Source organism: Centruroides sculpturatus, unplaced genomic scaffold, assembly GCF_000671375.1.
Source record: "Centruroides sculpturatus isolate CEXI.00-Female unplaced genomic scaffold, Cexi_2.0 scaffold112, whole genome shotgun sequence".
In the NCBI taxonomy this organism is placed as follows: domain Eukaryota; kingdom Metazoa; phylum Arthropoda; class Arachnida; order Scorpiones; family Buthidae; genus Centruroides; species Centruroides sculpturatus.
This window is the reverse complement of record NW_019384367.1, coordinates 696,596-720,708: the sequence shown is the minus strand read 5'-3', so window position 1 is coordinate 720,708 and position 24,113 is coordinate 696,596. Positions and strand designations below refer to the sequence as shown.

General features: G+C 29.7%; 2 protein-coding genes across 4 annotated transcripts in view; one reads left to right on the top strand and one right to left on the bottom strand.

The window, feature by feature from the left end:
- LOC111612950 (tolloid-like protein 1) overlaps window positions 1–3,337 on the bottom strand; it is a 9,950-nt gene extending 6,613 nt beyond the window's left edge. The window contains exons 1-7 of the mRNA XM_023354244.1: window positions 3,208–3,337; window positions 3,031–3,061; window positions 2,860–2,960; window positions 2,665–2,788; window positions 2,424–2,596; window positions 2,128–2,349; window positions 443–661 (exon numbers count right to left, since the gene is read on the bottom strand). Coding sequence (XP_023210012.1) covers window positions 443–661; window positions 2,128–2,349; window positions 2,424–2,596; window positions 2,665–2,788; window positions 2,860–2,960; window positions 3,031–3,061; window positions 3,208–3,334 — 997 coding nt within the window. The 5' untranslated portion in view covers window positions 3,335–3,337. The remainder of the gene's footprint in view (window positions 1–442; window positions 662–2,127; window positions 2,350–2,423; window positions 2,597–2,664; window positions 2,789–2,859; window positions 2,961–3,030; window positions 3,062–3,207) is intronic.
- Window positions 3,338–5,372: 2,035 nt separating this feature from the next.
- LOC111612938 lies at window positions 5,373–21,711 on the top strand. 3 transcript variants are annotated; one of them, XR_002754697.1, is made up of 8 exons: window positions 5,373–5,599; window positions 9,868–9,978; window positions 15,233–16,232; window positions 16,298–16,366; window positions 16,606–16,695; window positions 16,762–16,847; window positions 20,486–20,625; window positions 20,709–21,711. XR_002754697.1 is itself a non-coding variant. In XM_023354231.1 (7 exons), exons 3-6 carry the CDS (start codon window positions 15,252–15,254, stop codon window positions 16,822–16,824), a joined length of 1,203 nt encoding a protein of 400 aa, XP_023209999.1. In that variant the 5' UTR covers window positions 5,373–5,599; window positions 9,868–9,978; window positions 15,233–15,251; the 3' UTR covers window positions 16,825–16,847; window positions 20,486–20,700. The 3 variants fall into 3 exon arrangements, 1 of the variants encoding a protein (XP_023209999.1); XM_023354231.1 differs by lacking the exon at window positions 20,709–21,711 and having other exon boundaries at window positions 20,486–20,700; XR_002754698.1 differs by lacking the exons at window positions 5,373–5,599; window positions 9,868–9,978 and having other exon boundaries at window positions 14,036–16,232.
- Window positions 21,712–24,113: the final 2,402 nt, after the last annotated feature.

Genomic DNA, 24,113 nt, shown 5'->3' with positions numbered 1-24,113 from the left:
TCCAGATATTACAGGTTCCGACAAGTAAAGAATTTTTATAGTCCTGCCACAAATAAGCTATATATTGATTATTGACCATTTGTGACATGCTATAACGAGCAAAAATTTAAAAAAACTAATAGGTAGGTTTAAAATTAATAAATACAAATGTATTCTGGCAGTGAATGAGTTAATTATGCTTTCTATTTGCAAAACTCCTCAACCTTAACACAAAATAAGAAAAAAAGTGAATTTTTAAGAAATTTGCGGGATTTCCCGGGATAAGAAAAATTTCCCGGGATATTTCCCGGGTTAAAAAAACAACCGGGATCCCGGAATCCCGTTTCAGAAACCCTAATATATATATATAAACAATTTTAGTTCAGATAAACGTTGCAAAACGAAAAAGTCACAGTGAAGTTTATACTAAAATATAGATATATCTAATATTGTAAAACGTTACCTATAAGTGGTGATTTAGACCAATATCCATCGCGAATTTCTAAATAATTTTCGGAACAGTTTTCAGTTTCAGTTATATCATGATAATCTATGTAAAAATGAATAAATTCGCCTGGATATCTTTTAATGTACCATTGGCAATATCTCTCTTTTGCCAACTTAAGTCTTTGATCCTTAGTTGATATTGTTCTTGATTCATCTCTAATATTAAACAAGCATTCTGAAAGATATAAATGTATGTTGTAATTAGTATATTGAATATTAAACATAAGAGAATAATACATTTGGTTTTATTTTTCCGGAACTCCGTTGTATCATCTGTCGTTTCTTCTTTTGTGTAACAGTGTTCCATTACAACAACGCAAACGCCTTTTATTTCCCATCTTTATTTCGTTCCCATATACGCGTTTCAGAAGTTTCATCTCCCTCCTCAGTACGGTACCTGTTTGTATATACATATTAAACGATTTAAAGAAAGCATGTAAATCTAGAAAAATAATGATAATCTAAATATTAATAAAAGCATGGAAATAAAATCATACTGGAAAGCGATCTTGTAATCGAAACAAGCATATGCAACGGCGCTATCTAAAGAGATGTAGTATAAATAAAGGGCCAAACTGGTAAAGAGTGGAAAGGGAGTAATAGATCAAGCTAGGAAGATAGCTAGGAATATAATTTTAGTTAATTTTAATGGCCTTTAATACTTTTAATTAAACATAAAAGGGTAAAATGGTGACAATAGATAAGAAAAAATTTTAGGGCTTTCTACAGAAATTTAATTTAGAAACAAAAATTGTCTTTGGAAATATATTAAAAGTAAAAACCTTTTTGTAAACTAATAATATAAACCCCCTCAATAGTCGGAAAGAACACTCAACCTCACCGAATATTTTATAAAGTGTAGCGGTGACGTTTCTCCAATCACTAAAACGGTAGTACGAGTGACTCTTGAAAATTCGGGACCTTTAAAAATAATACCAAGTAAATGGATATTTTGAACTATAGAAATGTATAAGCAAGCACTAGATTAAATGTAAAAATTACCCTAAACTGATGTAAATGTAGATTAAGAAAATGTAAAATAAACGAGCGATTATTTACTGTGGTATCATCATAATGCCGGGCTGCAATTTTTAATCATATTTTTAATATATTTAATTTAAAATATATGCTTTCCACCTCAAATTAGTAGTGACTCGTCCATGTACTGTACAGTACATCATACTTTTCTTTTAACAATAGAGTCGTGCGGGTCATCTAATACCTTTCAGGAAAAACTTTTTGAATTGAAATAACATGAGTTCCGGTTTGTATCGGAAATTCATATAAGTTAATCGTGATGTTCTGCCCCTAAAGTTTTCATATCTGGTTTTGTCTTTCATCTATCTAGCTCCGTTCTCGAGATTAAGGAAGGACAGACAGACAAGAAGACGGACGACAGTGGGAATTTATAAGTCTACAATTTTTTGAAATTGCAGCCCAATATGCACACAAACCGATACCATACCAAGGAGGAGAGATGAAACTCCTGAAACGCGTATAAGAAAAGAAAAAATAAACATTGAAAATAAAAGGCATGCGTTATTATGGAACACTGTTCCATTCACAAAGAAGCGAATTTCTGCAAACTTATAGCAAATATATTATTAAAATATATGAATATAAATAGAAAAAATAAAATACTTGGACAATTGTAAAGTTTATTAGTTTGTGCAATGTCTATTTTGCTAAGATGCTTTCTTTCTTCTTCTAAAGATACAGATTGGTTGAGAGATATCATTGTTTCTTCTTTTGAAGAAACTGAAAAATAGCGAGATGAATAATGCATAATACTGTTATAATCATAAGGAAATCCTAGTGAATTAACCTCCTCTTTTGTTAATTTTTCATATTGTACGCGTTTACCTGAAAATAAAAGAAAACATTTCATATAATTTAATTTTTAATGATGATTTCCTATAAAATGATATCTGGCTTACTACTCTGGATGTTGCCATATAATATTTTAATATATTTATCACGATCTGGTCTGTTTTGCTCGTGATGAAATCCAATCACGTGTCCTAACTCATGTAAAATCATTGAATAATTACAGACATAGTTGATGATCAAGTTCTGTTTTCTTTGCGTTTTTCCAAAAAGAGAGCAACAACTTGGAAGTAATAAAATAAATAAATAAAATAAAGCTTCAATTTTCATATAAATTATTTAAATACTAACCCACACGAACCTCCTTTTTTCACAATAATTCTATATTCGTGTGAAGGCTCAGCTGGAATGAATTTGAGACACGTTTCAGCTTCCCATTCACGAAATGCTTCGTGTATTAATTTAAACTGAAAATCTTTCAAGCAAATAGTTAATTTATATATTTTAATCTAACAGTTTGTTTTCTTATAAGATTTAAATACTCACAAAGATATTCATAACCAATTTCAAATGGAATAACACCTTCATCCCATAACTTTCTTTTGATAGCAGTAGCTGCTCTCTTTCTTTTAAAATATTCATTATCGCTGAAATATAAGTGTGAAGTTATAAACATTTTTGAGAAATAAATAATAAACCTATTATAAGATATCTTACCCATTATTAAATTCTCTAATTATTTGTTTTTCTAAAAGAGAGAGAGACAACATATTTAAATATTAATAATTAAACAAAAGTAGCATATTAATACAAAATTAAAATATATTTTGACATTAAAAAATATCGTTATTAAAAATTTTTAATGTATCAATATTTATTGCTGTTAAGACTTACCTGAATTATACGCTTCATAGTTTGAATTATTTTCTAATGAATTATTAGTTAAACTAAATAGAATGAGAATAATACAAATTAAAGCACATAGAAATAAAATTAAAGAAATTATTATAAAAATATGCATGAAATTGAATCTGATTTTCATAATTAATCACAAACAAAATTAAATTCCACTTCAAAATTTTAAGTAATATAACTAAGAAGAATACTAATATAATGCATTTACTCTGTAATTATCAACACTCAATCAATGTTACAGGAAATAGTTAATCAAAATAGCCAATTAGCTTTTCCTTTTATTTCATTTCTTCACTAATGTAGATATGAACATTTTTAATTTAGTCAATTAAAAATTAAAGTTTTAGAGATGTACAAAACAATTTTTTCCATATTTATTTCATATATTCTATTGAAAGATTTGATATAACTCTCAAAGATATTTTATCTTAAAGCTCATAAAATATCTTTATTTAAGACGTAACTAAAAAGATGTTTTATAAATCTAACAGAAAAATTTATAATAAAAAGTATTCATTAAATGTTTTTCTATTAGGACCGGATGGCCGAAGCTGCTAAGCCGTGATTCTACGGTCTATGGCAGCCAGGAAATTTTTAGGGCGGTCTGTCCCGGATGCGTATTTATATTCCTTACTTTGCTACGACGTCTGGAGTATTTTCATTGGTACATTTTTACAAACTACGCCTTCCATAACGCCTCATCAACTTCAATCGACACAAATACGACTTCAATAAGACAGTATTGAAGTCGAATTTATATAAATAAACATATTTTGCTCATTTTAAATGTTTATAATTCTTTCATTTGCGTTTTTTCTGTAGATAGTAAAATAATTTATGATTTTAAATTAAAATTAATTATTGATATTTTCATTTATTTTTATTAATTAAACTTCTTTCATTTATCTTGACTGACAAGAAAGGCAACAGAACAACAATTTTAAACATGAAATATTTAAAATTAGAGTCAATTTTATGCGAAATAAAGTTTATTTTAGCAGTAAAGATGCATTACATTTTTCACTACCGAATTATTTATTATTGTATTTGTTTATTAATTTACTTATTAAGTAAATAAATTATTAAATACGTATTTCTATGCTCACAAGTGGATTTATTAACAGTTGTAAAAAACAATTATGTATTTTCAAAGCAACTTCAATTTGTTCAAAGACACACACATGCATACACTAAATAACTACAAATGACTTGGAAGTTGGATGTCTGAATGTTTTTCTAAATCTAAAACAAAACAGTTTCATAACTAAAATATACATTTATTTACTCGAGTATTTACAATAATGAAAATGCAAAGCAAAAAAAAAATTGCTGGGGTTTAAGAGAGTTGAGGATCTCCGTAATAGTTTTTCTAAGGTTTCAAAGAATATTCATGCCAAATTTGGTGCGGATACGTTGAACGATATAGAAACTTTCAGCTAATATACATACAAACATACATATTTCGACTTATATATGTTGCAGTCAAAACCCATTTTTAGTTAGAACGCGTTTTAACTAGTTAAAACTAGTTTATACTGGATGTCTTTGATAAAACCCGTTTTGTTTTGAGGTTCCAAAAACGGGTTGAAATTAAACATTTATTATTAGAAATTTATTAAAACGAAACTAGAAAAAATTGTCTATTGTTAAAGACCGATCAAAGATCGAATTAGTTGTGTTAGTCATATGAAACCGCGGCGAGAGAAAAAAAAAACGCTATTGATGTAAACGGAACGCAATAATTTTAAATGATAAATAATTGTAAACAAACGACCTCCAGTAGAGATGGACCTTTGAAGAGTCGCTCATATGCACATAATTAGAACATAGAAATTTTGAAAAGAGGAAAGATTAATGACGAAAAAGGACATCGCGTCGTGTCGTTACATTTCAGAAACGTCACAGACTAGACAACAATGGTGGAAAATATGAGCGCAAGTTTCAAAGTTCCATCAACATTTTGCATCCAGAATAACGGATGGTGTCGAGTAGATTCTTCAAGGCGGATCATTCTCATGACTCGAAAAGGAATCGTCTTTCGCTTACAGACAGACGAGGGAGCCAATCAGAATAAACAAATTAGAGAACGGAGATTGATATAATCCCCGATCAGAGAGACCGCTTCCGTAAACTGTGCTACGGAGTACCTGCACTCCGGAAAGTCTGAAGCGAAAAAACTCACTGTGTGTTGACGCACAGAAGACGAAGATTCCGCACTAGTAACCATCGAGAGAGCCGTGCCGCCGACGCCTACCGACAAGTCTCCTTACCTGCCGCAGCCCCGGGGCCCATCTCCGAGGGACGATAGAAAAACATCCTCGACACTTAAAACTTACGAACATTTAATTGGTTAAGGAACTTTGTGCATAGTGTAAGTTATTTCTTGTTAAATTAAACAGATTTTTGTCAGATACTTGTCATCTGTGTCTCCTCCGCTACACCCACACGCGAACGACCCTAGATCATCCTGAAGCGGATTAACGATTCCCCCTGGAAGTCGGCGAACTTACACTAATTAAAACTAGAATTTACTGCTAGTCAAAAATGAATTTGAGTTAAAACTAGTTTTAACTAGACAAAACTGGTTTTAACAAAGACATCCAATATAAACTAATTTCAACTTGTTAAAACGCGTTCTAACTAAAAACGGGTTTTGACTTCAACATATATATATATATATATGTATATATAAGTGCTTGACGGACAGATGTTGATTCATGTGTCGCCATCTAGTGAACAGAGAGTCAAAGAGACAGAAATCCGTTGAAGTTTAATTTATAACAGTGTTTTTCAACCTGTGGGTCGCGACCCCCAGGGGGTCGCAAAGCCTTACACGGTAGGTCGCGGGTGAAAGAAAAAGACAAATGTTTGTAGGTCCTACACTACAATAAAAAAAAAAGTAGAATTTCAGTGAGAAGGCTGTGACTTTATTTTACAGTACAATTGGTTTTTCGATCGATATTTAAAGAAAGAAAATTAAATACGTAGTTTTTAAAATCACTGATATAGTTTTAATACGGCTCTGGGAGGGTCGCCAGAATTTTTTAACTTGTAAAGGGGTCGCTTATTCAAGAAGGTTGAAAAACACTGATTTATATAATTAGATTTAGTGATAATATGTACTGTACAGTACGTTTAAGTCTTCTCATGAATCGAAAGATTCAAAATATGAAGTTTGGTTTAAATGTGTTCAGGCCGTTTTTCCGTTATGCGGCAACAAACATCCAAACAGATTGCGATATCTATTGCGTCTTTGTCCACTTTGGACTTTCTTGTGTTCTAGGTAAAACACCTTTAATGTAACATAATTCTGTTACAGTAATATAATCGATATCGTCACAGTTTTATTTATACAGATTTTGATTACAAAACTAAATTTTAATATACATTTATAACCTTATAACTATTTAAATTGGGTTTATATTATAGGCTATATATCAATTAAAAATACAATTTTTAGGAACAAAATAAATATTTTGTAGAAAAACTTATTTTATGTACACTGTACATTAAATTACTATTAAACCTATTAACATAGATTGAGTCAGACTATAGCCTATTTCAAATGCGAATGAATTTATAGGAAGGAGATAGGAGTTATCTTTAGTGCTGACAGCTTAGAACTAGGTTATTTGGCCTAAGTTATAAATAACATAAAACTATTATGCTAAGAAAACTCTAGATTACTATTTAAATGTTACCCATAATCAACTATGCCAGGGTCAGTAGGCTACGATTAAATATTGATATCAACAAGTTTATATTTATTATGATGGTGATAATTTCTGTTAAATAATTCTTGTCGACAACAGTGTATGAAAAACATCCCACTCTAAAAATTCTTGACGATAATGGCATCCGGATACTTAAATTTACTTTTATATTCCACTACAAAAATGACTCATGTCCATGTCATGTACTCAGTACAGTATCATTATCTCTAAATGTACTTTCGATGCAGATTGCGGTCGTTATACACGTCTCTGTAAAAGTCCTTTATTTTAAGATATTTGACATATTCCATTTTCTCTTAATATACTCAAAAACTTGGTATGATGTGACTATTTGTAAAACTTTTAGCGCAAAAAACTCGCTTCTCATTCTCTTTCGGTTATGCTTGTCCCAGAGCACGAAAATATAATAATTTAAAATTGGTTCCTTTTTCTCGAAACTATTTGCGTTCGAGGATATTTGATTATTATGTACAGGATTAATTGCGCACCGGGCTAAAAGAGTCAAATATGAAAAACAAAAAGCTATTCTATTCATACCATTCAATATCGCAGGAAACCAGATTATTTTTTCTGCCTGATAAGGTTTAAAGCAGGGGTGTCCAACGTTTTTGTTTCTTTGGGCCACATTGGAAGAAGTCGTGGAGTTTTGGGAAACAAGTATAATATATATACTTGTGGCCCAAGTATATTTTGGCCCAATCCTTAAATATACAAGTATATTTAAGAACTAACATGTCCAGATTATAGTAATAAGCATTAAAACTTTATTACGAATAAGGATATTTTAAAAAATTACTTCTACAGACACTTTCAATTTTTATTTAGAAATAAATAAATTCATTTATTATAAAGGAGATAAAAATTTATTTGAAAAACACAAATATTTGTTTCATTTGGATCTCTAATTAATAAAAAAAATGACAAAGCACCATTTTAAAGTGCATTTTTATTCAACTAATATATTTATAAATAATATGTAACCCAAAAAGTAGCCAATGCATCAAATGATATTTTTTACGCCAAACTAATAAAAAGGTAGCCAAATTTGGTGCAAAGTAGCCAAATCTTGCAAAGCTGGAAGGAGTACTAAATAAAGCTGGAGTTGGGACTCAAAGAATTATAGATCCAAAACAAGAAAGGGAGAGAAAGGACCCAAGATAAAAAAGTGAGGTAAGTTGAAAAATTAAGGGTCAATATTTGCATAACGAAAGGTATTATATATTTAACCTTTCTCATTATCATTTTATCTTTTGGCCTTTCTCTCCTTTCCCCGAATTTGAGTCTATACTCCTTTAAGTCACAACTTCAGCTTTATTTAATATACCTTCCTCATTCACTCATTTCCAAGTATTTGAAAATATTTCCTTTCCACTCAAAATTAAAATATGTATAAAGGTTTACTGCTTTGTGAAACGTCTTTTTTGAATTTGTGCCGTTGAAATAAATAAAATATAATAAAATAAAATCTGTCGGTTTTGTTTACACGTTTATTGGGCCGCATTGGAACTTGCCTTGGGCCGCATGCGGCCCGCGGGCCGCGGGTTGGACACCCCTGGTTTAAAGGCTATAATTAAACTACAGTATATTTATTAATAATTTATACAACAACAGGGCCATGTGAACACTGCCTTATTGTTATAGATGGTTTTGATAACTAGATCCTAAGTTCGACAATGGTTTCTGATGCATCATATACGCATTTTATTATGGTCGTTCCGATGAATTTAATGGATTTTCGTCGTTCCCAACGTTTTGGTTTATTCTGATACTCATTATAGGCTTATATAAATATAATTGGTATAGCATTTGAATTTTATTATTTTCTATTAGTAAAAAATTGACGTCGAAATGTACCGAAAAAATTCATGTGTTATTTTAGGTTTAAAATCTTTAATTTTACTAGCCATTCCTTCATTAAGACAGGTTTGTTGTGAAGAAAATTATAGAATGGCATTCTTTTATTTATAATGTATTAATAATTCCAATTAATTAAAATTTATTATATCCATCATGTTAAAACAGTGTATTGTTAGAAGGTATAGCCTACGTGATGTCTAATAATAATATAATTACAGTAAAACTTGTCTAAAACAGACTTTCTATAAAACGGAAACCTGTGTAAACGGAAAATAATTCTCTAAACGGATTTTCTATATAAAATTTCTATTATAAATTGGAATTCTGTCTAACGCAGAAACGAAAAAGTTTCTGCGTTACTTTTAGACAGGACTTTTAGACAGAATTGCAGAATTTTAAAGGACTTTTAGACAGAATTGATTGAAAGAACTCGATTAAAGCGGAATATTTTGGTATAACAGCAACCAAATTATAACTTGAGAGCTCAGGCCGTGGTTCAGAGTCATAGTCTATTTTATATTTTTCTTGATTAAGATTATACAGAATCCTCTATTAAACAGAAACTTGCAAAAACGGAAAATTCTGGCCGTCGTGTTCCGTTTTAGTCAGTTAAACAAGTTTTACTATATTAATAAAATGATTATTATATTTTAAAATTTAATTTAATTTAATTTAATTTCTATATTTCCAATATGTGTTTTTAAAATACGGTTTTGACGTTCTGAAAATTTAACAGTAAATTTTTAATAATCAATACGCTACAACAGAACAGTAACTGATCATCTTTTAATAAACAGGAATTTTTACAATTATCGTAGAAAAATGAATTATGTACGATTATATATATTATAGATGTAAATTATAATTACTTGATTTGAATATAATTAGAAACATGCACTAAATATGATTGAACATTAATAATGTTATTAGCCAAATCAATATCTGGTAGATGTAAAAATCATTAAATCTCATAGCTGTTACTAGAATGTTTACCATCTCTTAAAATTCTTAAGACAACCAGAATTAAATATTTTAAAAAAATTTTCAGGAAAATCCATTTACGTTATGATTTGTGAGAAATATATTGATCATATTTCATAAAGTATCGATTTTATTTAATCTCTTAAAGCCATATTATCAAGTCTCTAACCAAATTTAGGTAAGAAAAATTTTTAGATTTTGACTCAAAATTTTTGTGTCAAACTTTACTAATTTTAAATAATATATTTATAGATTAAATAGAAACTTGAAATATAAATAAGTACTAGCTATTAGTTAATTAATATTCGTTTCGTATATAGATTATATTTATAAATAAATAAAACTTTTTTGGTTGATTTAATGTTGGTTTGATTTAGTTCAAACAACAGATGTTTATCGAAGACATTATTAAAACTACTTATTACTTTCCTGGCTGTTATAAAATATTACGTGGAGGAAGTATGGAGATCGATGAAATTTTGATCCGTGGTTTTGTTTTTGTTTTCATTTCATTATGTTTTGACACCAGCCTAAAAATGTAAAAGCAGAAATATCTTTATAAAAAAGATAGGGAGATAAAGAAGTCGTGTCATATCTCTGGAGTGAGGTTAGATTTAATAAAAATTGTACTCGTTACTGGCATTTATAATTTGTTTAGAATTTCACTTCTACTCCAAAAACTTTTGACGCCGGATGCTCGAGCTAACCGCTCGAGCATCCGGCCGTCAAAAGTTAAGGTTAAGGCTGTGTACACATAAGGCGCTTTGCGTTGCGTTAAACGCGCGTCAGCAGCGTACACACCGCGCGTTAGCTCGGCGTTCGATGACCGTTTAGTGGAGAATGAGCACTGGCTCAGTTTGGAAATGGACGTGAAAGTAATTGCTTGTGTGTGCCTCCTCCATCGTCGCTATAAAAGACGATGGCAGAGGCAAAGAGAATTTTGGGTGCACCCAAAATTACGAGATAGACTGACGCATGGAATGTTTGTGACGTTGTATCCAAAACTAAGACAATATGAACCCAAATTTTTTAATTCTTTTAGAATATCTATAAAATCATTTGACGATGGCTGGTCTCTTTTAGATTTCATCAATTAATAGATCAGTATCGAAATGATCGTTCTCCATTTCGGCCAACGTACGTCCATTCTACCCGAAAGCGCGCGATCGAATGTACAGTACAACAACATGGCAGCACATATATCTCAAAGCGCGCGGCTGACGCCCGCGAAACGCGCGTTCTAACAAAAATCTATCAACGCGCGTTTGACGCGCGCTTGGCAAGAAGCACGCGTTTGAGTATATATACATATGCAGAACTCTTGGTTCTTTAAAACTCGCGTTTAAAAACGCCTAATGTGTACACAGCCTAAGATGGCAACCTATTGCTCTGGGACTCAGGAGCGAATCCGGACGAGTCGAAAAATCCCAGCAATTTTTCGAGAAATGGTCCTATCCCTATCATTTGATCGCACCATTTTGAGCCTGGCCGAACCCATAATAGATTTATTAGTGCCTACAGAGCGGAAATAATTAAAAAGCAACTAAAAAGCAACCAAAAACAACTCTTGCTTTTAAAATAATTATACATATAAGAATTATTTTGTAATAAAATTTCATAACAGATGGCTTCACACAATTTTTAACTATTCGTTTTTCGAGAAATATAAAAATTTATCACAATTCAACAGAAATTCTTCTTTTAAGCTTTTATATCGTAGTTAATCTGAAAATTATCGGACTTCCTGATCTGTTTGAATGCAGGAAAAGGTGTACAAAAGCCCTTATCAGCTTTTTTAAAAATAATTTTTTAAAAAGCTGATAAGGGCTTTTGTACTAATAATACTAACCGCCGATAATACTATAGTATTAACGGCGGTTTTAAAAATAATACTATAGTATAGTATACTATAGTATTATCGGCATCGATCTGTATATAGTCTATATATGGGAAATCGGCTCAATGACAAAGAATAAGAAGAATTTCTCATTGTCGAATTTTGAGCGTTTCTACTCCTAACTTTTGTAGTATGGTATAAAATAAAAGTAAGTTGTGTAAAAATATGTATCTTGAGAGGAGAACAATTTATCGATATTTTTGCATCAATATTTTTGTATTGGGGATATATCTCCTCTGTCCTGTGAATAGAACTGAGATCGGATCAAGTTTTAACGCGATAACTTTTATTTTAAAATTTTCATATAAATTATACTATACTGGAGTGAAGAAATAATACCGTTTTTACATAATTTTCGAAAATATTGCCTTTCAAAATTTGTAATTCCACTTCAATTTGACACAAATTAAGCTTTATTTCGAGCTAAATCAATTACAATAATAGTTGTACCGGTAACACGACGCAATTGCTAACGGAAAAGTATGATGTACAGGGGCAAGACACTACTTGAGGTAGAGAGCAAATATTTTAAAATTAAAAATATGAGTAAAAATTGAAGTCTGGTATTGTAACGATGTCAATAAATAATTGTTTAATTATAACAAATTAGTATGAAGTTTGTTGCGTCATGTTTTATTTTATTTTATTATTAATTATTTTATAAAATCATTCAATAAATATATAATATAAAACTATAGACATATTTTTAATTAACTGTATGGATTAAATGATTGTTCCGCATAATTTGTAGAAATACTGTAGTAATAAAACAAGTTTATTAGTTAAGTTTAGATTTAAAATTTTTACTGTATATTGAATTTGTATTTTGTACTTTAAACTTTTTTGTGGTTAATAACTTTTAATGTAGAAGTTATTTATATTTGTTTTCACAAATATGTCCATACGTATGGTCTGAGAGAAGAGAGCTATGACCAGGATAGTCTTAAATGAACATTTTAAAATCCCTTTTACGTCATTTTTTTGTACCAAAAAAATTAATTAGTCATTTTTTTGTACCAAAAAAATTAATTAATTAATTAATTAATTAAATTGAATTTTAAGGATCACTCTAAATCCAGAACCTTGACAAATGACTGCTGTTCCTTCATCTATATAAGCCTTTGTGTTTCATATTCATGATTCTTATATAACACTGAAAATTTCACCTAGGTCGCATGAAACTTTATCATTAAATTCAGAACAAAGCTGTACAGATATATAAGTTTTTTCTTCGTTTCTTGCCTTTAATTACTTAATTTGCTTGTTTAATTTACGCTTCTTAAAATATTAAGAAATAGTAATAATAACTTAAGCATTTTTGATTCAATAAACAAATGAAAGAAAAAGCATACATATTTATTTTTTTAATGATGAAAAATGTAATATATTGATGTATACTAATAAATGTATTTGCCACATAAAATGAGTTCCCATGACATTAATAAAACTAATACGAATAACTTGCACGTGAAGTACTTTGAATATAAATATATTGATATAAAATTATCACTTTTTAACAAAAATATTAATTTAATAATAAACTATTTAAAAATAAATAAGTAAAACTGTAATATTATATTATATTACTATCAGACCCCGCCACGCATTGTTGTGGCTCAAAATGTACCCATTATAAATGTATAACACTTCCCCCGTGGGGGGAGAAATTTTTCGAAAAATTTCTTCTTAGTGTACATTCTCTTGACGTACCCTATTAAAACGCAATCAAAAACGCAAAAACCCGCATCTAAAATAATATAATATAAGCCAAGTTTTTCACAGTAAGCCTTAATTCTGTCCCTCTCCCCCGCGGGAGAATATCGAAAAATCCCTTCTTAGTGTACATTCTGTTGACGTATCCTATTAAAACGCAATCAAAAACGCAAAAAAACCGCATCTAAAATAGTATAAATAGAAGCAGAGTTCTTTACGGTAAGCCTTAATCCTAACCATCTCCCTTCAGTGGGGGGAACTTCGACACTTATATTATATAAAAAGACGTGCGTATTCGAATGCAGCGTTGTGTGAAAATTTCAAATGAGTCGGTAGGAACAAACGAACATTACATTTTTATTTATATAGATAGACAGAAGATGATCCGCTTTAGTTCATTTTCACAGAAAAGCATAATGCCTCACAGAAAAGCAAACTTAGGGCGTCATACTCGTAGCGCCATCTGTTGGACATAAAAGCCTTAATCTAGATTATATTTTTTAATTTATATGAATGTTTATCGGAATAATATACAGCCTATGTCCACCCTGAGGTTCCATTTTAATTAAATATTGGTGAAAAAATTTTTGAAATCGGATGAGTAGTTTCGGAGATTACCTGCTGCAAAGAAACTTACATACATACATACATACAAACATTACCTCTTTATAATATTAGTATAGATTTCTTCGGTCCTTCATAAATGTGAAAAAGCGTTAAGCTTTCTTTAGCAGTTATTTATTTCTGATTTTCAAAAAAAACGTATAAATTTTCTCTCCCTTTGTTTTCGCAATGACAGTTACCGATTGGATAACACGTGCCAGCTGCGGGTTATTGAAGACAAATTTTAATATCTGATCGGATTCTGTTGCTGACTTTCTTTTCTTTAGTGCAAAACGATTCCATATAAACAACCAATTGTCTTAATTAATCATAAAAACTACTTAGTTACGTATGAATGTGTGAATCTGTATATTAAGACCAAAACATGTATAGGATCATACATAATCGTAATGAAAGCCGCGTCCAAAAATAATCCGAATGAAAATATAAGTCAAGAAAAGGAAATTGAACCAGCATATCCTAGAAATGTGGTGGAGACAGAAGAATAGAAAATTACCAAAACCATAAAGAAGACCGAAGGACTATTCACAAGGTTTTTATTGGACTTGTTTAGTATTGTTGTGTTACTGTCCTAATGATAATTTAGAGCCCTATTAATAAGGTGTATGTAATAATTTGTACTATTAACGTATATGATAATGTTGGCGATTGTCATCATAGACTCTGTTTTTTGTAGATCATCCAATTGATAAAGACCAATAAAGCCAAAATGCATTTTGGATAAGTTAATTAAATAGGTTGGTGTGTAATAAGCCTGTTCATTAGTCATAAGTAACTAAGTAGTTTGTATAACCAATAATGTTGTTTATACTGTCTCTAAAAATTTTTGGATCCGTTATTGAAGAATAAATGCGATTTCTATCATACCGATACTAATTCATCTTTACATTTCTGTGTATATAAGTATTGTCTACTTGGACTTTTGTTTATTAATAGGACTCTTCGTTAATCAGAAACTTCACCAGTATAATAAGTCCTATTAATAAACAAAGTCCAAGTAGACAATATATACATAGAAATGTAAAAAGTAAGGACAAAGAGGTAAAAAGAACTAATTTATCTTTATTCCAGTTAATGTTTATACTGTAGTTTAACTTAGCCTATATAGACTATACTGTATATACTATAACCAAACAATTAAATAAAAATTAATGATATTTGAAATACTTTACTAACATTTGTTTTTATTTATTTTTAGATAATTTGCATTTGAAAGTATGCCAGATATAGAAGTGTGTAAATGTTTGAAATCTTCTCGCAATGAAATCGTTTTCAAATGTTGGTATTGTCTAACAAAGAGTATTCATAGCAGATTAAGTTGGGCAGGTTTAAGTTTTAATAAACTTGATAAAAAAATCTATTATTATGATTTAACCGTATTTTTTCTTTTATTTTCTTCTACAATATTTTACTTAATCCTTATTATAATGAATATCTTCAATTGTGAGAACTCTCTTAGATTCGCTTTATATAAAGTTTTCGGTAAGAATTATAATGATGTAATGTTTTTACTTTTCGACATAGCACTTCTTTCTACAATTTTCTCCTATTTGTTTAATTTTACCTCTTTACCTTCAAAATCTGAAAGGCAAATTAGTACATTGTGGTTGAGAACGTTTGATCATGCAACACTTTCACATTCACTCCAAACGTATAGAATATTATTAAAAATAGAAAGAACATTTTCTAAAATTATCATTCCCGTTTTTCTATTTTCATGTGTTATCGTTGTATTAATGGCTATATATAATGTTAACAAAGTCTTTGTGAAATACATATCCAAGCTTTCGATTCTGTGTATTTATGCCCACTTTTTCCTGTGTTGTAATGCAATTTGCTTCTTAGTAATGGCAGAATTAAATTATGGAATTTTAATTTGTATTATTTTAAAAAGAAAATTTGATGAAGTTCGTCATCATTTTCAATATATTTTAAATAATTTAACTGAAATTTATAATGTGAAAGCTATTCAGTTTCGTCACCATCTTGTTTCTTTGCTTGTACAAGCAACTGATATCATGTTTCAATGGATTTTATTTCTTTTATATACTTTAGTTGTTCCTTTGATGTTTATTGGTTTAAAAAGTTTCTTTCACGATAAAGAAATGTTTGTTAAAATAATTATTTATTTCTTCTCTATATTTTCACTTTTTGGAATTTGTGGGTTTACAGTTTTAGCAGGTTATGTAAATGTTGCTGTAAGTATTTTAAATATATTTTTTGTATATTTTTCTAAAATAATAATTATCGCAAATTTATAAAGGCTCACAGCATTCGTGAAGTTGTTATCGAATTGTGCGATGAAGAAATACCCACTGATATACGTCTACAGGTAATTGTGTACTGCAGTTTAATTAATTTATTATGTACTAAAATACAAATAAATTTTAAATTTATTGTTTTTAATTAAATCTGTGTTTAGAGAGATTATGATATTCTCAGTGATCGAAATTGATTGAGATTTTTATTTTATAATTACTTGATCTGGAAGATATCCTATTTTTATTCTTTTAGATATTCAAAATTTGATTTATTTTTATAGTTTTAATATCTGAATATTTTATTCTACAGCTCAACATATTTTTAGGAAGATTAAAAGGTTCGCCTATTGGATTAACGTGCTTAGGGATTTTTGTTGTTACACCAAATACATTATCTAGTGTAAGTATTTTTCGAAAGATTCTGCTAGAATCTGACAATTATTTAAAATTTTTTATTTTATTTTAGATATTTAGTTTACTTCTGACATATCTTCTTATGTATTATCAATATGAAGAAACAAATAAATGATACTTGTATATAGTTTATTAAAAGTAAGTATTTACTATTTAAAGTTGAATTCGCGTTAGTAGCCTGTTAAATAATAAGATTTAGAATATTATTTTAAGAAAATTCTCTGAATAAACCAATAAAAGAGAATATATCTACAATGTTTACAGCAAATTGTTGTTTTAATAAATATTATGCTATAACTAGTCAAAATTTTATTGGGTTGCAATATGAAAAAATTGCAGATCTTTAAATCCCCAGTCATCTATCTGTCTGTCTTTCTTTAATCTCAAGAATGGAGTTAGATAGATGTAATCCAGATATAGAAATCGTAGGAACAGGAGGCCCTGATTAACTATATAAGAACTTCCGATGTAAATTGAAAGTCAAATTATTTCAATTGAAAAACTGAAAACAGTTAATAGATGACTGCACGACTCTATTGTTAAAGTAAAAGTATGATGTAAGTACAGGGGCAAGACACTACTAAAAATTTGAGGTGGAGAACATATATTTTAAGTGAAATAAATTAAAAATATGATTAAAAATTACAGCCCGGCATTGTGACGATGTCACAATAAATAATTGCTTATTCTCTTATAGATTCTCTTTCCTCTTCACCACAATAAAGGATTCAAAGGTGTACTCTGTCATATAATCAGGGGCGGATCTACATAGGGACTAATAGGGCTTAAGCCCTGGGCCCCAAGTGTTAAAGGCCTGCAAAAATTGAATTATTATCATAAATTTTTAATATTCTATTTTTTATGTTTCTTATATATAAGATACAGTTTGTCATTCAACACCATTTCATAAATAAATATATTTCAACTCTGATTTTGATGTTATTAAAAATGAATTTTAAACCCCAATTTAAAAATTCTTAATCTAACAAAAAATGGGGTCCCATTGGACTTCAATAAGCCCTAGGCCCCAAAAATCCTAGATCCGCCCCTGCATATAATGATGTCTGCTTTAGATACGGAAAATATCGTGGAATTAATGTTCTTTTTGTAATATCAATGCATAATTACATACTTGAGTTTAATAGACATCCTAATTGTAAGATAGGAGTCAAATGTTTGGTTTTATTTTCGTTTAATATGAGGAAGTGGTACTTTATTATGGTTAAAGCTATGTAGACTTATATCTCCACATGAAAAATAAAAACATTCAATTACAGATTGTTGTCTCTATTTATAGCGTTTTGATATTAAGAAATGAAATAAAGAATTAAAGGACATAAGGATACTCTAGACGAATTGTATGATAGTTTCTGAAAAAATAATGATAATGAAGAAATAAAATATCAGATCAAAAATAAATAGCGACATCACCATGGATAGTGTTTTATTCAGGATTGGTGCTAAGTATTACACATGAGCACGGACAAGGTGAAATCATGGCGTCTCTCAATCAAAAAAGTAAATAATATTTCGAGTACATAATAGTATTTTTATTTAAAAAAAAACATATTAAATCGGAAATATTCAGCAAATAAATTGAACGCGAACATTTAAAAACACTGATTATATTGAATGAAAAGATTGTTAGACGAAGACATAACGAGGGCAAAGAAGAAAGATAATCGAGAGCTAAATACTTATAGAGCCTTCTTATAGATTATTACTACATTTTTTCTGGAAAGTTCTACTCGAGGATCATTGAAGTTTCTTCCCCAACTTTGCACAATGATTAAAGTATATTGTCTCGTTCAAGTCGTGAGTGAAAAGCATCCTTTGAGATTTCACGCCTAGACAACTGCTCTTATCAAGAACTTGTGTCAGCACTTGGAGAAGGTTATCACATTCTCCAAGTGCTGACACAAGCTATAGTTTAAGTATAAAAATCAATGAATTAAAAATAATGACCAATTATTTTATTATATCCAATAATGTTCTGAATTTAAAAACTAAGGCTTGTGAGTAATGTCATGTCGTTTTCTTGGAATATTGAAATTCAATTAATTGGATCAAAATTATATATAATGAGAAGTACCAGAACATGTTTTTTTTTTATTAAGATAGAAAGATATTAGATCACTCCTAAATCGTAGCTTTTAAACACAGAATATTATTAGACACAATAAAAATGCTCTTGTTCATCTTAAGTTTGTTGATTTTTATATTTAAATTATCACATCAGTTATATGTAATCTCTATTTATTCGCAGTTTGGCATTTAATATTCTCCATTATAGGGATGCCCAATCCCTGTGGTTTATTAGGTTAAAATAAACAGAAAAATAATTATTTTAACTTGAAATTTTAAATTTAAACAAATAAGCAAAATATCATTTATAACATTACAATGATATGCTTCTGACACAATATAGTGCTATAAATTAAGACACTTGGCGGATTTTCTCATCTTTATTTAGTTGATACGTGTGGAAAAAATTACACGTTTCGAGCTCTTGAGCCCCTCTTCAGTCAACTATCCATACAGGTCTTATAAATTAAAGTAGCAGTTTACTTTCGATATTTTTTCAGCAACATCAGCTTATTCACAGTATTTTTTCTTGTAGCCTACTTGTAATTTTTCCTCCTTATATGCGCTGTTCTGGTGTAGTTCGACTTTCATCTTCTCTAAATTCGATGATTTCCGCCGTTTCAATTATAACTTCTTATTTTGATGATATGAAACCGTGCTTTGCTATTTGTTTATGCTTCTGACACAATATAGTGCTATAAATTAAGACACTTGGCGGATTTTCTCATCTTTATTTAGTTGATACGTGTGGAAAAAATTACACGTTTCGAGCTCTTAAGCCCCTCTTCAGTCAACTAAAACATTTAAAAAGGATATAACATACACATAAAANAACTGCTACTTTAATTTATAAAACCTGTATGGATAGGTATGTTTTATTTTTTAAAAATTTTACAAAACTTGTGTATTCCTTTTTATGTGTATGTTATATCCTTTTTAAATGTTTTAGTTGACTGAAGAGGGGCTTAAGAGCTCGAAACGTGTAATTTTTTCCACACGTATCAACTAAATAAAGATGAGAAAATCCGCCAAGTGTCTTAATTTATAGCACTATATTGTGTCAGAAGCATAAACAAATAGCAAAGCACGGTTTCATATCATCAAAATTACAATGATAGATATTATAAATTTTATTTCTACATTGTCATACTGCAAATCAAAGGAGAAATTTTACAGGGATCTATTTTAAATGGATCCTATTATGACAGTAAGACTATATAATTTCTTCACTAAATATACTACTTTGTAAGAAGATTAGGGAAGAAACCAATGATATGGTCTGTTGATAGTTGACAGCCACCCTTTATATAATAAGGAAAGTTTTTATTTAGTTTCACAGAGTCAAATTCTAATTTATAGATTTCTTTATTTGTTATGACTCCATTTAGAGTTCCTTTTGTAACAGGATTAATTCCTAAATACACTAATAAATGATTTGATTTGAATATTATAATTTTTAAATTATTTATTAAGTAGTGCATTATTTACAGTATTTAGTATTAATTAGCTTGCATTTTCTGCAAATTGTAAATAACTACAACATATTTTATACATAGGATTAAGATTTTACTATAATGACGGCTATCGTAAACAAATACATTTTTAGTAATAAATATATTGAATATATTAATTAATAATCGATATTATTTAATGAAAGAATTGAATGATTAATTTTATCCTAATATTTTTAGATATATTTGCAATACAGATACTAAAACTTCCACTCTAGACCAATTATTTGACGTGGCTCTGACAACTCCAGAAGTTGGAATTGTGAATTTCAAAATCCTCCGAGCTCTTTTGAGTAATTGTGAAAGAACTAAACATTAATGTAAGTGTTTAAATATGATTTACTGTTTTCCTACTTTAAATAATTTATTTCAAAAACTTATATTATATCATTTATTATTAAAGGATAACAGAGTGAGAGTTTTAGTAAAAGATATCTAGGGAATAGCTACTGCTATGTCCAGTACACCCAGGATATCGCAAGAAGGAACACATGCACCTGCACCTGAAAATAAATTATTAAAAAAGACTCCTATTGAAGAAACAAAAGATGTTTTACTATTTTTAATTCATCAATGTTAAATTTAAAAATTTCATCAAAATCGTACAGAGCCATTCAAATAGAAAATGCATATTCAAATGAAGTTGAAATTAAACAAATAGAAGAAAAATTGAACGCAAATTCATTAATTTCAAATAATGAAATATCAGATGAAACATTCAATTCGGAAAAATCTCCAGTTTTTTCTGAAATGGAATCATTCTGATGGAAGAACAAGAAACAAGAGGAAGATACTATTCTTTAAAGAACAGTTGCTAGCATTAAATGTGACATTTCATTTCTTAGATCAGAATTTAAAATATAAAAAAATTTAGAATGTAGAGAAAACAAAATAACCTTCAGAAATGTTAAACACAGTTCACCAATATTTATTTGAGAAATGGATGGTGTGGAAATATGTGGAAGATCATAAATTTTACAACGTGTATTGATGCCATTGAAAGTAGCATAACTTGATAGTTTAAAACATATTCACATATCGTTTTCATTATCAAACACATTAACAAAAGTATTTATGAAGTTTTAATAATTAATAATCAAATCTTATCAACTATACATCAATTCTTAAGACATTTAAGACATTAAAATGTCTTAAAAATTGATATACAGTAGTTGAAAATTATTTGAAACAAATTAATACAAAAGAAAAAATTCAAATATGACAGTGATGTATCCCAGTGTAATCAAGGTTAAGGAATTATACTTGGATACTTCAATGTCACTAGCAATGAAAAATATTGTTAAGGGCACATCAAGAATAACATTGTGTGTGTCTTTTGTCAATATAAATACTTAAATAAACTTGACAAAAACTGTATTATAAAAAGACAGTTAGCCTATCAGAATTATATTTACTAGCAGTTTACTTTCGATATTTTTTCAGCAACATCAGCTTATTCACAGTATTTTTTCTTGTAGCCTACTTGTAATTTTTCCTCTTTATATGCGCTGTTATGGTGTAGTTCGACTTTCATCTTCTCTAAATTCGATGATTTCCGCCGTTTCATATCATCAAAATTACAATGATAGATATTATAAATTTTATTTCTACATTGTCATACTGCAAATCAAAGGAGAAATTTTACAGGGATCTATTTTAAATGGATCCTATTATGACAGTAAGACTATATAATTTCTTCACTAAATATACTACTTTGTAAGAAGATTAGGGAAGAAACCAATGATATGGTCTGTTGATAGTTGACAGCCACCCTTTATATAATAAGGAAAGTTTTTATTTAGTTTCACAGAGTCAAATTCTAATTTATAGATTTCTTTATTTGNCAGTTCAATTATTTTAACTTAGAAATAGCGGGACATTGGGCAGGTTTATAAAAACAATTATCGTGCCACTTTTAAATGCAAATTAAGACTTTAATTTGCATTTAAGACTGTTAATTGCTTTTCATATGTAAATAAAAATTATTAATTTAAATAACTATTGTTGTAACCTGCTGCTATTTTAAAGAACAATACTGTTTTTTTTAATTTACAAAAATATAGACAAAAAGAATTAAGTGGCAAGTAATGTGACGATAAAATGTTTACAAACACAACTTTAAATCATGTGATTTATTCTGAGGAAATTTAATTATAGGTTCAAATGTGCCGTGAGATAAAAAAAATTGAAAAACACTGCTCTAGATATTTTGATTAGTACAATAGATTTCCGTTTAATGGCTAGTATTATTTATTATGGGCCATTATTTTTTTAGCGTTAATTATATTTTCTAAACAATGTCATATTACAAAAACGAGATTCTCTTCATTAAGAGATTCTCGTTTTTGTTTCACTTATAAACCTCTTTGTAGGGCTTAGTCACATTAAGGAACTACTACAAAATTTGAAGTGAAAATTCTGTCTGAACTGCAATATGCGATGTGTCCACCAGTGGTCAAGTGGTCTTCGTACCCTGAACACTAGGAGTTCGGTTGTGGGTTCGCGCCTCACTCGGACAGGCTGGCCACGTGAAGTTTTTCGGGTTTTCTCCACGTTTGTAACGCCTAAATAGGGGCCAGTTTCCCTTAAAAAGATCTCCCAGAAGGCATCCTCTCTAGGCAGATCGCCCAAGTGTTGCATTGCCATAACAAAAAAAAGTGATATGCGTATGTTAATTTTGTTCGTTTAGAACGAAGTGCCGTAATACTTCAAGAGAACAACTCTAATCTGGTCAATATGGCTTTGCTATTACAGTAACACATTTTCAGGTGTCACCTTACCCATGGAATACCTTTTTCTCTTATCTTATAAAATACGACTAGACAAGATTGGGCTAAAAGTAGCAGATATCTGTAGGGCTCTATGCTACTGCATTTGGGCGACTTTAAAATAATTTTGCTACATTTTGAGAATTCTGCTTTACTAAGACTTATATTGCAACCTGTGTGGTCGTCACTGGATACATGCTGTTTACCTGCAGTTTATTTATATTATTAACGAAAATAGCATTCAGTATACATAACTGTATTCAGTTTGCTGGTAAGATGTAAACTTTGAATGAGGGGTTTTCCACCCTCGAGTTGTAGACCCACTGTACGAGCAAAAAAGTTAAAAGGAACCATATCTGTATAAGCTACCCTCCACAGGATATTTGCCTCCAAAGATCAGTTTTACCACGTATCAGTATACTGCCTATTCTCCATGCTCTGCATTGGTCAAGGCTCACTATTGGGAGCCTTGACCAATCTGGAGCACGTAGTCATAAACTGCTCCCAGTCACACAGTGACTTTTTCCATTTCATTTAGAGCATTATCATCAATGACAGTGGCACCTGACTTATAGGAATGCTAGAACAAGAAAAATTTGTACAATAAGTTCTCATGAAAGAAAACCAAGTGCAAATTTCCATATTCTAAAACCCACAGGCAAATTTGAGACAACATGAATGCTTTCTTGAATAAAAAAATATTGAATGATGGTGTTTGCACTTAAAAACTGTGATATTTTTTATGGTTGTTGCTATCCATTTCAGCTGCTCATGACCATTGGTGTTCTTTTTGGCAAGCTTCCTCCATCCTCAACTGGCTGATGGTCCTTTCAGTGTCCATTTCAATGGTATCAAGCCAGTGCAGTCTCTGGTGACCAGACCTTCTCTTACCACTGAAAAGAAATTTGTTTTCTATGGGGATGTTTCCAATTCTCAAACAACATTCCTATCTACCTGTGTGGTAGGAATGCTGTTTGTGAATTGGAAACATTTATACAAAGGATACCTGTACATGCTAAGTTGTTCAATTTTTAGTCACT

Excerpts from the sequence above, each read along its gene's own strand:
- LOC111612938 (XM_023354231.1), top strand. The coding sequence starts at position 15,252 with ATGCCAGATATAGAAGTGTGTAAATGTTTGAAATCTTCTCGCAATGAA. Across the intron at positions 16,233-16,297 it reads CAGGTTATGTAAATGTTGCT|GCTCACAGCATTCGTGAAGT; the intron begins GTAAGTATTTTA and ends AAATTTATAAAG. Across the intron at positions 16,367-16,605 it reads CCACTGATATACGTCTACAG|CTCAACATATTTTTAGGAAG; the intron begins GTAATTGTGTAC and ends TTTATTCTACAG.